Here is a 14,197-nt window from a genome sequence, read left to right as displayed (position 1 = left end):
ACTCTTTATCTAAAAAAAAAAACATTTTTCAAGACAAAATATAAAATTTTGTCTTTCTAAAAGGATAAAACTTTGTTGTTTTTTTTTTCAATAGCAGTGTATTATAAGTAGGGTAGTAAAAATAACATAAATCCTTTGTTTGAGTGGGAAATAAGAAACAAGTCAGAGAGTTCATTTCTGGTAGAGAAAGACATACAATAGGGCTGATTGGTTCTTCTATGAATTTATGATCATCAGCCTCAGTTGGATTCTCAGTATCGCTTGGCTACCCTATTGTATTGTATTTCTCTGGTTAATTCTTCCCCTCTCTAAGCAGATGACCTCTCCCACTGCATGACAAAGAAGAGAGAAGCCACTAACCAGAAACCCTCTCATTTTCTGAATTACACTAAGTCTCCTCTTTCCTTTCTTTAATAGTGAGGAATTGTCCTTCTTCCTATCCCATCTCCTCAGGATGCTTAGAATATTTGTTATTCCTATACACTCATGTATAGTCAGTCTCCCTCTCTTGCTGAATCCTTTCTGTTGACTTTTTATTTAAATAAGTTTTTTTATTTTAGAGTAGTTATAGATTTACAGAAAAATTTAAAAATCATATAGAGAGTTCCCATGTACCGCATACTCAGTTACCCCTGTTATTAACATTTTACATTACTTTAGTACATTTTTCACAACTAAGGAAACCAATATTGGTACATTACTATTAACTAAACTCCATACTTTGTTCAAATTTCCCTAGTTTTCCACTAATATCTTTTTTTTCCCCAGGATCCCATCCAGAACACCACATTACATTTAGTCATTCTATCTCATGTTAAAGATATTGGTTATTAGATTGGTGAAGTGTTATTTAATATTCATTTATAGTTGATAAGAAATGGAATATTCTCTAACTCTTAACATACTGAGTTAAACATTAAACTAGTGGGAAAGCCCATAGGCAGATAGTGATTTGTTAGGGCATTGTTGCACTTACAATGATGACATGCCCCGTGGAAGTTTTGTAAGAGTGTTAAGTGCAGCTTTAGTAGACTAAGGCTATATATGAAAGTTTGTCTCATTTTATTGAAGTTTAAGTTATACACATTTTAAGAATCTGCCTCTTCCTAAACAATGAGTTTTGGATTCCTCATTCATGACTTTACCAATATATATCATATGTAGTCCTTGTTTCTAGGAACAGGTGAGAAAATAGGGTATCAAGTCCTGATGTCTCTCAGAAATAATAAATATATTATGTGGTGTGGAAGTGAGGTTCAAAGTCCACCCACAACTTAATTTACCTTTGGCATATTATGGACAGGGTTAAGGTAGTATCATGATGATGACAGCACACTTTTGTAAGACAAATGATCAAGTAGAATAGAGAGTCTCAGTCTCTTTTCTGCCCCCCACATATCTAAGAACACATTTCTGTCAGTAACAGTAACTCGGTAAATCTCACAAGGAGGGAAATGGATGTTTGAAAAATCTCCCTTTGCCCCCAGTGTTTCTTATATACACATTCACTTTTAGAATGGCATCTATAGAACTTTTGCACGTATTTCAGTTGTTTTGAAGCTCAATTAGAACTGCATTGCCAGCATGTTAATACATCTTTATAACTTTGATAGAGTGATTATATTGCCAGAGCCAAAGTAATCAAGAAATACCCCATAATACTCGATGCTACTTACAAGTTACCCTGAATTATAGGAATCTGGCTATTATAAATTATATTTTTGTTTAATTTTCATGTGCTTATGGTACAAGAGCTGATTGAACAGGAATTTGCTTGGTTTTCCAAAAAGCCAAGTATTCTCTTAGAGCAATGAAGTATGAGAAAAAAATTATCTTTGTTTGAAAAGCAGAATTAAGGAAATGTTTATGTTGTATTAAAATACAAAGCTTACTGTTCCATTCCTTTAGCTGTTATTTCTGTTTTTATGAGACTTTAAAAATATTCTAAAGTAATCTAGGGTGGAACTCAGTCTAGATTGTGAACTTTTGAAAGCAGGAATCATATCTGTCTTCTTCACTATATCCCCAGTACCTAGCATTGTACTTGGTAAATATTGAATAAGTGAGCTTTGTCCTCTGTCCTCTGAATAATTTCCGTAGGAGAGCGTGTCAACAAGCTAGTCATTATATCTATTGTTAATCTTGTCATGTTCAGCAGATAAAAATGCAAGCAAAATTTTCTAGAAATTCCATATAAAGATTCAGTAAGTAATATTTGGATGTAATTATTAAATCCGAAAGGTTGGGAATCATTAAAATGTTGTGAGGTGGGTACACTTTACTCTGAATTGGGTTGTGGCAGATAATTCCAGTATTTACCTTCTTTTTAAAAAGCAGACTTTCAGCATATTTTAATGATCTCACTAAGTTTCATTCTTTGAAGAGTGACTCTTTGTAATGTTAATTTTTGATGCATCTCTTACAGTATACTTTATATGATACAGTAAATCTCTACAACATTTTTATCTTTATAGTCTTGAATTTATAGTTCATTTATACACTCTTTAAAGCAAACCTCAGCATTTTTTTCATAGTCACCATTGGACCAAAGTGTACTTGATCTTTTAAGGGCATGCTAGTATTTATTCACTTAAGGTAAAAGAAAGAATAAGAAAATATCCCAACTCCTGATAAGAAAAAGTTCCCAGGAATTCCCTGGTGGTCCAGTGGTTAGAACTCTGCACTTTCACTGCTGAGGGCACAGGTTCAATTCCTGGTCAGGGAACTAAGATCCCACAAGCCACGCAACGTAGCCCAAAAAAAAAAAAAAAAAAGTTCCTAGCTTGTAGTTATATTTTTCTATGTGCTTCTTATTGTTACATATGATGACATTTTTATTATATTTTGGGGGGGGACATTTATTATTTTGTTCATACTAGTTTCCATTTATTCTTTAAATATAGTTCTTTTTCCTTCATAAAGAAATGTGATATGAGACTTAAAATTCATGGCAGAATAGTTTCATGTTTGTGAATTTAATCACCTGAATTCTAGAGATAGGTATAAGAAAATAAACACATTCTATCATAGTTTGTGTGACCTTGGTAATTAGCCTTTTTTTAAGTGTTAAGACAATATGTAAATAGACTGTAAAAACATGCAAAGTCAAAAGGCTATTCAGAATCAGGTTCTCATGTACCAGATGGTGGGCTGTTTGCCACATTTTCCATATTAAAATAAAAAACTCCATTTATATTTAGCAAGTGTTGTCTAGGGTAGTTTTACCTTATTATTCTGTATAATTATTGATAATAGAAAGCAAGGACTTAATATCTGTGAGTCATATATAAGATAGTACATGGGTGGATGGTGCATGATGGTTCCAAAATCTCACTTTTTTAATTAAATTTTTTTTGAAAATACCATATATAGAAAAAAGTCTTTAAGAGTGCAGAAAGAAGCAATTTTTCATTCATTCAATAATACCACCTGTGACCACAGTTTTTATTAGTTTACCAAAATTGAATTAAGTACTATTAGATACGCAGTTTTCCTCATGGCTTTTATTTTATTTTATTTTTAATGTATTTATTTTATGTATTTATTTTTGGCTGTGTTGGGTCTTCGTTGCTGCACACGGGCTTTCTCTAGTTGCGGTGAGCTGGGGGCTACTCTTTGTTGCGGTATGTGTGCTTTTTATTGCGGTGGCTTCTCGTTGTGGAGCACAGGCTCTAGGCATGCGGGCTTCAGAAGTTGTGGCACGAGGGCTCAGTAGAGCACAGCCTCAGTGGTTGTGGCGCACGGGCTTAGTTGCTCTGCAGCATGTGGGATCTTCCCGGACCAGGGCTCGAACCTGTGTCCCCTGCATTGGCAGGTGGATTCTTAACCACTGCACCACCAGGGAAGTCCCTGCATGGCTTTTAAATTGTTACATATCCTTGTAACAAAAGGATAGAAACAGTTCCTTTGAGAGGCCTCTGCTACTTCTGGCCATTCAGTTTGGGGCAGTTTATCCTTTTGTTCCAAGTGGTGAGAGATGTTAAGTCAAATTGTCAAGTATCATTTTTATTTTATTCAACACCTCCAGAAAAAATTGTGTATTTGAACCTCCAGAATTTGACTAAAACATAGTATTTAATGATCCAGCCTTATTTATACACCTTTGAGAGCTGAGGTTATATATAAAAGAACATTATTCCTTTCACTGGCTATTTATTTAAGGGCATTAGTATCACTCTAAAGTGAGAAGTGAATTTTTAGATTATTATTGCCTTTTGCACTATCTACAAAGGGTTACTAGAAGGCAGTTTAAGAAAATTCTTATTCTTCTCCTCTGTTTAACTTCCCCCCCCACCCCTATTTCTGCTCTCTCAATCCCTAAATTTTTATCACTTGGTTTTTTCTTTTTTTCCTAAATCTTTTGTGTTAGAGTTTTTTGTTCTGTTTGTTTTTAGTTTTTAAATGCTGGGTTTCCATTACATATTTGAGTATTCCATCTATCTCATTTATTGACTCCATAGAAAGTAGGCAAACAATCTCAAGGTTTAAAAGCAATGGTTTTAAGAACTCACTTTTAAACCCCTTTTTTGGGGATGGAGGGGACTGATTTAGATTTATATTGCTTCTTCTGTGTTAGCCATTTCCTGATTCAGAATAGAGTGTGACTTGCAGTTGTCTTTTTTATTATATTTTGGTGGGAAAACCTGAAATAAATAGTATTTTGTTTTTTGCAGGCCTTCCTAGGGAACACAAAGATTGGTGAAGGAAAATATGTAGGAAAATTATTTATTTTGCAGTTTTGTTAAAAAGAAAATCATGTAGTTACCTTTTATAAAATGCTTTAGTATCTTAAAATGCCTGTGGTATCTTAAAATCTCAGGGTCTTAAAATAGGACAAAATTTTTTCATAGCAGAATATTTTCTAATTAATTTTTATTGGAGTATAGTTGCTTTACAATGTTGTGTTAGTTTCTACTGCACAGCAGAGTGAATCAGCCATACATATACGTATATTCCCCTCCCTTTTGGATTTCCCTCCCATTTAGGACACCACAGTGCATTAAGTAGAGTTCCCTGTGCTATACAGTATGGTCCCCTCAGTTGTCTATTTTATACATAGTATCAGTAGTGTATATGTATCAATCCCAATCTCTCATTTCTTCCCACCCCACCCCTTTTCCCCTTGGTATCCATACATTTGTTCTCTACGTCTCTGTCTCTATTTCTGCTTTGCAAATAAGGTAATCTATACCATTTTTCTATATTCCACATATATGCATTAATATATGATATTGGTTTTTCTCTTTCTTTTTTATTTTATTTTTATACAACAGGTTCTTATTAGTTATCTGTTTTATACATATTAGTGTATATATGTCAATCCCAATTTCCCAGTTCATCCCCCACCCCCGGCCCCCTTTCCCCGCTTGGTGTCCATACGGTGTTCTCTACATCTGTGTCTCTATTTCCGCCTTGCAAACTGGTTCATGTGTACCATTTTTCTAGATTCCACATATATGCGTTAATATACAATATTTGTTTTTCTCTTTCTGACTTATTTCACTCTGTATGACACTCTCTAGGTCCATCCACATCTCTACAAATGACCCAGTTTCGTTCCTTTTTATGGCTGAGTAATATTCCATTGTGTATATGTAGCGCATCTTCTTTACCCATTCCTCTGTTGATGGACATTTTGGTTGCTTCCATGTCCTGGCTATTGTAAATAATGCTGCTGTGAACATTGTGGTACGTGTATCATTTTGAATTATGGTTTTCTCTGGGTATATGCCCAGTGGTAGGATTGCTGGATTATATGAATTCTATTTTTAGTTTTTTAAGGAACCTCCATACTGTTTTCCATAGTGGCTGTATCAATTTACATTCCCACCAACAGTGCAAAAGGGTTCCCTTTTCTCCACACCTTCTCCAGCATTTATTGTTTGTACATTTTTTGATGATGCCCATTCTGACCAGTGTTAGGTGATAGATACCTCATTGTAGTTTTGATAATAGCAGAATGTTTTTTGTTTGTTTTTATTTATCTTTGGCTGTGTTGGGTCTTCGTTGCTGTATGCAGGCTTTCTCTAGTTGCGGCGAGTGGGGGCTACTCTTCGTTGCGGTGCGTGGGCTTCTCACTGTGGTAGCTTCTCTTGTTGCGGAGCATGGGCTCTAGGTGCGCGGGCTTCAGTAGTTGCAGCATGCGGGCTCAGTAGTTGTGGCTTGTGGGCTCTAGAGCACAGGCTCAGTAGTTGTGGCACACAGGCTTAGTTGCTCTGCAGCATGTGGGATCTTCTCTGACCGGGGATCGAACCCGTGTCTCCTGCATTGGCAGGTGGATTCTTAACCACTGCGCCACTAAGTAAGTCCCCATAGCAGAATGTTAATCGATCTATGTAAAAGATGGGTTGACAATTTTAATTGTGAACTTTGATATTTTTGAACCTTTGAATGTTCCAGTTTTAAAAATTTATTTTAAAATTTGACAGATGTTCAACAATTTAATTATAATCAGATTTTTCTATTCCAAGAGACTCTTCAGAGCAGGAGAGTTTCAGAAATTGAGGCAGTGATGAATTGAAATTTTAAGAATACTAAATTTATAATTGTTTGCTTTCAGTCAGAAATTGGGTTTGGAAAAATGGAAACCTACATCAAATTGGAAAAGCTTGGAGAGGTAAGTTAATACTTATTTCAAACATGTAAGGTGCATTTTTTTCTTGTTCATCATCTAAAAGATTATATCTTGTTCTGAAAAGGCAACAGAATGTTAGAAGGAAAAACCCTTTAATTCTTGAAATCATCCCATCAGTGTGAGAAGAAATGCATTTTTTAAATAGCCTTATAACCTGCTATTGAAGCATAAGATATTGTGCTTTCTTGGTAACAAAATAGACATTTAATTTGTTAGTTAGCTTCCTGGTATTCTTTGTCTGTGCTGTCATGTAGGAAATTGCATGTGTTCAAACTTGTGAAAAATCAAAATACTATCATTAAGGTTAAAGACACATCTCATTAAAGGTTAAGGAAATTCTTGACCCATAAGACCTTGGTTTTCTTGAAGTTGCTACTAGTACTGACTAATTTTGAAATGGTCTACCTCCCAGAGTGAGAAAGTGAGAAGAAAATAATAGAATTAGTTACTAGGGAGGCCTTAAGGGAGTTAGAGGACTATCCTGGCAATGATAGAAGAAATCTATAGAATATATTTGTTTTTTAAAGGAGAGCTCTTGCATACAAAGATTCTGAAAAGTCTGAAAACGGGTAAAATTTCACAAAATGTTAGTTAAATTTTCAGTTTTCACTTACTATGCTTAATTAATTTCCTCAATCTCCACATACCATTGCAGTTAAAGTACCTTTGATTCTAAATATATTGATTCAGTTATTAATCTAATACAAAGTACGAAAAGTAAATTAAATATTCTCCCTATGTTTTCATACCTTTGAAGCACTCTGTAGGGTTGTAAGAGTAGGGAAGCTGTGCGTATGGAACTGAAAGTCTTCTTAGCTATAGGAAAACTAAGATTAATCATGGTGGGGTTTTCCTTGCAAGATGGAATTTCACACATGCTTAGAAATTAGAAATTTAGTTAGGGCTTTTTATTGTATAGATGATATAGATAGACTCATGATATTTTTGATGTGTCTTTCAAAAATATATTTTGTAGGGTACATATGCAACAGTATATAAAGGAAGAAGTAAATTGACAGAGAATTTGGTGGCATTGAAAGAGATCCGGTTGGAACATGAAGAAGGTGCACCCTGCACAGCAATAAGAGAAGGTATAATTTGTACTTTTGTGAGCAGAATGTATTAATGAAATTTATATAGAATATTTTAAAACCAAAGCTATATAATGAGTTCATTTTTTGTAAGTACAAGGAGCTCAGATATAGAAATAGTACATGACTGGAAAATATATGCCACTACAGCTTATGGCATCTCATTGAGGAGAAAGAATACAATAAAACAAGGCCCTGGGGGGGAAAGCAATAACTAAAGCTGAAATATTTAATAAAAGGAATTAGTTAGATATATTATTGTACAGCTTATAATGAAGTACTATGAAGTCATTAAAGATTGTTGTCACAGACAAATATTTGACATTGGGAAATGTTATATATTGATGCATGGGGGAAAGCTAACTATAAATAGTATATACAGGATGTAAATATATTTATATAATGGTATGATAGTCTTAAAAAGATTATCCAGAAAATAGTTTGAGGCAACTGACAAGCAATTTGGAGGAAAAAGGGTACCTTGGACTTTATGTCTAAATTAATCCTAGAAGTCTCAATAAGTTAACATTTGAGAAAAAAAGATGTCATGGAGAGTATTAATGTAATATTGAGGATAATTTAAGTATTAAAAATATCAAACCCAGAACCATAAAAGAAAAGAAAAAAATTGATTCTATTAAAATATCTACTACAAATCCCTTTGGTGGATTATTGTTTTAAATTTAAGAGACTCCTAAACTCAATCATTCATATGTTAAACTTAGGATTTTTTTTAAAAAGACTGGCTACCACAGATTAAGTAATTGGCTTTCTTTTCTGTTTTGCAGTTTCACTATTGAAGGATCTAAAACATGCAAATATAGTAACGTTACATGACATTGTTCACACAGATAAATCTTTGACTCTGGTCTTTGAGTATCTGGTAAGCATTTACTAAATGATAAAACATAGCAAATTGGATTTTTTAACAGCCCCGGGAACATTATTGTTATTAGTATTTAATTAAATTACGTGTGGTGCATTCAGTATCTTTCCTCAAAAAACAACTTACTTTTCTGAAAAAGAATATGTATATATATGTATTTATAACTGAATCACTTTGCTTTACACCAGACACTAACACAACATTGTAAATCAACTATACTTCAATTAAAAAAAAATTTTTTTTTTAAACTAAACGCTATTAAGTAAATCAGTCATGCCTTCTCAAAACTATGTATCACATAGTAAAGTGCTGTATTTTTTCAGGATAAAGATCTAAAACAGTACATGGATGACTGTGGAAACATCATGAGTATGCACAATGTTAAGGTATGCTTTAGTGTGTCATTTTAAATTTTATTTAAAGTACAGACAAACACTTAAGCATAGATGAACTACATTACGTATGAAATATGCTTCAGAATTTTCTGTTAGGCATTTTAAATAGGTTATTGTCCTGAACATATTTACTCAGAACTTCTGTTTACTACACTGTAGTATTTCTTAGAATCAGACCTTTTTATAGAACTACTTCATTTTAAAAGTTTTAAAAAGTACTTTTGAGGAGTTTGAGGTTTTTGAGCGTGAGCTACCCATTCTCCCTGCTTGGCTCTGCAATAAACCTTTCTCTGCTCCAAAAAAACAAAAACAAAAACAAAAACTTTTGACAATTTCCTTTCACATTATAACATTGATTCTCTTAGATATATATAGAATACATTTACAGGTATATTCTGCTTAAAAAGAAAACAACATGCCTATTTTATCAAAATCCAAATGTTTAAGATCAATGAAAATGATTAGTGCATTCTGCAAAGGGCCTCCTTTACATGGCAAACTCCCCTAAAGTATTTAGAATGGTATTTAATTATAAAACGACTTTTCAAGGTACTAATCTAATGAGTAAGGCCAGGAACCTGCATAGGTATTATGAATACTAGACTGGAAATACCATTCTGTACTGTCAGGAGGAAAAGTAACATATGTTTTCTTATCTGAAAAATATCTAAAGATGCAAGTAATGCTAGAAAAGTTTGGTATAATAGTGCCAGATGAAACCCAAGAGTAAAAGTAAAATCAAATAAAAACCTTTGATACAGTTGTGTTCTTACAGTAGGTTTCTTTGACCTGATATACTCCAAATTTAGCAAAGATTTATTTATCCAAACTTAGTCAACAGTTTGTGAGAAACTGTTCTGGAAATAGGCTGTCCCAGCTGTATTTTTGAGACAGTTCCAACTCTGTAGATAGTAACTTTAAACTTATATACTTTTAAAAACAGTTAAGTTTGGTATAAAGGAGAGCCAGTTTCTTTTAGTAAAAGACAGTTCAAAACATATGGATAACACATTGGGAAGAATTTTAGAATAGGACTTTAAGTCTCTTTCCATATATTTTCTATGAGAATTGTTTTCATCATATTTCACATTTTGTTTTGCAAGGTGTTCTGAATCTCATTTGTGTTTATTTTTGTTTGTGGCTTTTATATTTTCCTGCTTTCATATTAGCAGTAATTTGGAAAGAAAATTGTCCTTAATCATCATAATTTGACAAAGATTTGAGAAGTTTATATGTCTTAAGCCAGGTTTACATTCCTGGCTTAAGTTGTAGAGTATTTTATTCTCTGTTTAACTAGCCTCTTATATTTTTTCAAACATAAAAAGTAACGGGACTATTTGGAAGTAGTAATTAAAGAGTTTTCAAAACACATGAATATGTAGAGTGTAGAAACTCTGCTAATTAGAATTTCTTCAGGCCCATTGTTCACCTGCTGCCTTGGTTTATTCTTGAAGTTCTAATGCTATTTTTCACCTTCAAGAAAACCAAGGGTACAGTCCTGAATCCTCTTCTTTGTTAACCACAAAGAATCAAAGACCTCCTGTGTTTCATATTCTTTTTTCCACCAAAATCCACAACAAAAAGTCTCCCATTAGCCTTATAGGAATTGCTTTTCTCAAAGAGCCATTCAGAGCTCTACAGTGCCAATTCCCTCTTCTGAATCATAGCAGATTTTGAAGGCTGAGTAGGAGGTGCTGAAAGTAAAGTACCCAGAAGGTGGGTGATAGAAGCCGGTTTAGGTTATTTTAGGTTATTTTTATAGCACATAATTTGCCAGAGCTATGCAACACCATTCTGTTTGACATCTCAGAATGTTCATAAAACCACCAATTCCATTGCCTTATTTTAAAGACGTTGTCCCACATCAGGTTTTTTGGAGGGGAGTAGGGTGGGGTAATGGTAGAAGGTTGTTTGTTTTGTCAGAATTTCATAATTAAACTGTAAGCCTAATTAGTAGGCCTGTAAATTTATGAGGTACATTTATTTAAAGTCATTTTCAGTAACAAGTGAACTATTGCTACGAAGACAAAGTTTCATTTCGCTTTGTTCACTCTAAAAAAATAGGTAGATGCTTCAAATAGAATAATAAATTGTAAAATTCAGACAACAGGTATGTAAGGAAAAGGATGTGTTTCCTTTTTTTTTTTCTCTTACTCTTCTAGGCCAGTTGCTTTTCTGTTTACCATAACTTGCACCAAAGTATATCTTATTATCTGTAAGACTAATTTCTGTTTTTTGTTTCCGTAGCTGTTTTTATACCAAATTCTACGTGGTTTGGCATATTGCCACAGAAGAAAGGTGTTACACCGAGACTTAAAACCACAGAACCTCCTCATTAATGAAAAAGGAGAATTAAAGCTAGCAGATTTTGGTATGGAATGTATGAGATATTTATAAATAGTTCCAGGTGTTTAAGTTTAAAAGAACAACCGTTGACACTGTATGATTGCTTTTATGTGGGTTTGGAAGTGTTCTCTGTAGCTCATGGAATAAAATATTTGAAAATTTTGGTGGTGAGTTATATTAGTGAATGCTAAAAGGCATTGGTTCTCAGGTATGGTCCATAGACCCCCTAAGCGTCCTGAGACCCTTTCAGGGGATCTCCAAAAGTATAATATATTCTCAAAATTATACTAAAAGTTTACTTGCCCTCTTCACTGTGTTAATATTTACATTGATTATCCAAAAGTAAGAAGGGATAAAGCTACTGGTACCCTTAGTATAAATCAAGGCACTCGCATCAAACTATACTTAGTAGCCATTGTATTCTTCACCACTATACACTTGTAGGAAAACACTTTTTGAGGTATCAGATGAAGCAGTAAAATTTATTAAATTTTAGTAAATCTCCATTTTTGAGTAGGTGTCTTTTTAGTATTTTGTGTGATGAAATGGGAAATACACATAAAACACATTTGCTGCACACAGAAATACTATGGTTATTTCAAGGAAAAGTGCTTGTGTAATTATATGAGTGCAAACTGAACTAGGCCACCCCACCACCTTTTTATTTTAAGAAGTATCATTTTTACTTGAAAAAAATGGCCAGTAGACAAACTGTGGTTACTCAGACTTAGGTATTTGGCAGATGCTTTCTTAAAAAATGAATGAAGTGAGCCTATCATTTCAAGGAAAACAACTGTGAAAGTATTTCTTGACCATAGTAAAATTTGAGTTTTCAAGCAAAAATTAGATTTTGGAAATTTGGATCTGCCATTTTGAACTTGATAGCTTCCCAGTACTTGAAGACTTTTCTGGTGAGATCAGTGGTGACGTTAACAAATATGATTTTTTTTTTGATATGCTAAAGAAATGTGTAAACATTTGTAATATCTGAATAGCCTAGAGAACCAGTATTTTCCAGATGACCAATGCATGGTATTACAGAATCATGCATAGGTAAAATATCCATTTAAAGTGCAGGATAGACCAGTGAATTTTAATGTAGCAAAAGTATTAGAAGTTGATTGATATAGTTTCAAGTTACCATATAATCTTTAAGAAGCTAAATATTTTCTAATTTTGATGTAGTATCAAAAAAGTATATGCACAATTATCAGAAAGGCTATTAAAATGCTCTTCTTTCCAATTTCGCATCCGTGTGAAACCTGATTCTCTTTATATATAACTTCAGTCAGAGTAACATCACAATAGATTGAATGCAAAAGTAGATATGAGAATCCAACTGTCTTCTATTAAAATAGACTACAAAAATGTAAAACAAGGCCATTCATACTAATTTTTATTTTATTTTGGAAAAAATATTTTTCATAAAAATACTCATGTTAACATATAAATGGTGTTTTTAAGGAAGAAGTTTTAGATGTTTCTGTTTTTCTAATATGCGAATGTCAGTAAATATAATCTACATAAATAAAAGCTCTTTGGATACTCAATAATTTTTAAGAGCCTAAAAGGGGTCCTGAGACTAAAGAGTTTAAATGTCATTACTGAAAGGGATTCCTTTAATATGCCTGCCACCATGCTTTTTTTTAAAAATAGTTTTATTTATTTATTTATTTATTTAATTCATTCATTTGACTGCGTTGGGTCTTCATTGCTGCGCGGGTTTTCTCTAGTTGCAGCGAGCAGGGGCTACTCTTGGTTGTGGCGCACGGGCTTCTCATTGCGGTGGCTTCTCTTGTTGCAGAGCGCGGGCCCTAGGAGCATGGGCTTCAGTAGTTGTGGCTCACGGGCTCCTAGAGCACAGGCTCAGTAGTTGTGGTGCATGGGCTTAGTTGCTCCGGAGCATGTGGGATCTTCCTGGACCAGGGATCAAACCCATGTCCCCTGCATTGGCAGGCGGATTCTTAACCACTGCACCACCAGGGAAGTCCCTGCCACCATGCTTTGTATTTATTTATGTGCTTAATAATTTAATTAGTAGCTGTCTGTCTGTCTCTCTTTAGCTAATCCAGTTATAAGGGACTAGAAAGGTGAAATAAAATTACATGTTTTTTGCTTCTAGGGAGTAAACTTTTTTATATTGAAGGAACTCCATATAGTAACTTCGTTTTTTTGTGTTTTTTTAATATTCCACATTCTGAGATTTTGAGTACTGTAACAGAAGTTAGTTTTTAAAAGCCCATGCAGTTTTTCATAGTTAGTATTTATCATTTTTCATAAGTGATTATAGTTGTTTTACTTTTGGAATATTTCATTAATGTGATAAACATTAGTGTTTCAAGTATTACTCTGTTAGTAACAGATTAAAAATTCACTGTTATTAAGTGGTGAATTTGTTCTGAAAATTCCCATACTTTTATTCATTTAACACTTTTCCATTTGTTTGAAAGGTAGGTTGCTATTTAAAAGGAATTGGGTAGGTCACATGAGTCTAAATGAGAAATTATAAGTCATTTCCATATGCTTACATAGAGTCTCTAGGGCATAGTTTATGTTATTTTCCTAGTAATTGTTATTCTCTCTCTCTCTTTCCCTGCCCCTCTTTTAAATTTTTTTGGCCAGGCTGCATTTACTGCTCCTTATTCCTTAATCCCCAAATGAATGACAGTGGTGGAGAAACCCTGCTTGGTTATAAGATATGCAAAAAGAATGGCAAAAGCCATCAAAAATGTACTTTTGGTGGGGGAATACTATGAGTCCTTTAAATTTTGCTTTTTACCTCTACAAACCAAGCCAAGCAAATTTTATCTGTCCACAGGCCAACAGGAAAATCTAATTATTCCAT

General features: G+C 33.6%; 1 protein-coding gene across 4 annotated transcripts in view; it reads left to right on the top strand.

Annotated features, from left to right (window-relative positions):
• The window catches only part of CDK17 (cyclin dependent kinase 17), a 98,610-nt gene that overhangs the window by 72,164 nt on the left and 12,249 nt on the right, over window positions 1–14,197 (top strand). For all 4 annotated transcript variants that reach the window (XM_068560483.1, XM_068560480.1, XM_068560481.1 and 1 more), the window contains 5 exons: window positions 6,560–6,616; window positions 7,611–7,725; window positions 8,514–8,608; window positions 8,935–8,997; window positions 11,254–11,377. In XM_068560483.1, coding sequence (XP_068416584.1) covers window positions 6,560–6,616; window positions 7,611–7,725; window positions 8,514–8,608; window positions 8,935–8,997; window positions 11,254–11,377 — 454 coding nt within the window. The remainder of the gene's footprint in view (window positions 1–6,559; window positions 6,617–7,610; window positions 7,726–8,513; window positions 8,609–8,934; window positions 8,998–11,253; window positions 11,378–14,197) is intronic.

This window comes from Eschrichtius robustus, chromosome 13 (genome assembly GCF_028021215.1).
Source record: "Eschrichtius robustus isolate mEscRob2 chromosome 13, mEscRob2.pri, whole genome shotgun sequence".
In the NCBI taxonomy this organism is placed as follows: domain Eukaryota; kingdom Metazoa; phylum Chordata; class Mammalia; order Artiodactyla; family Eschrichtiidae; genus Eschrichtius; species Eschrichtius robustus.
The sequence above is the reverse complement of the archived record's forward strand: the minus strand, read 5'-3'. Positions and strand labels throughout refer to the sequence as shown.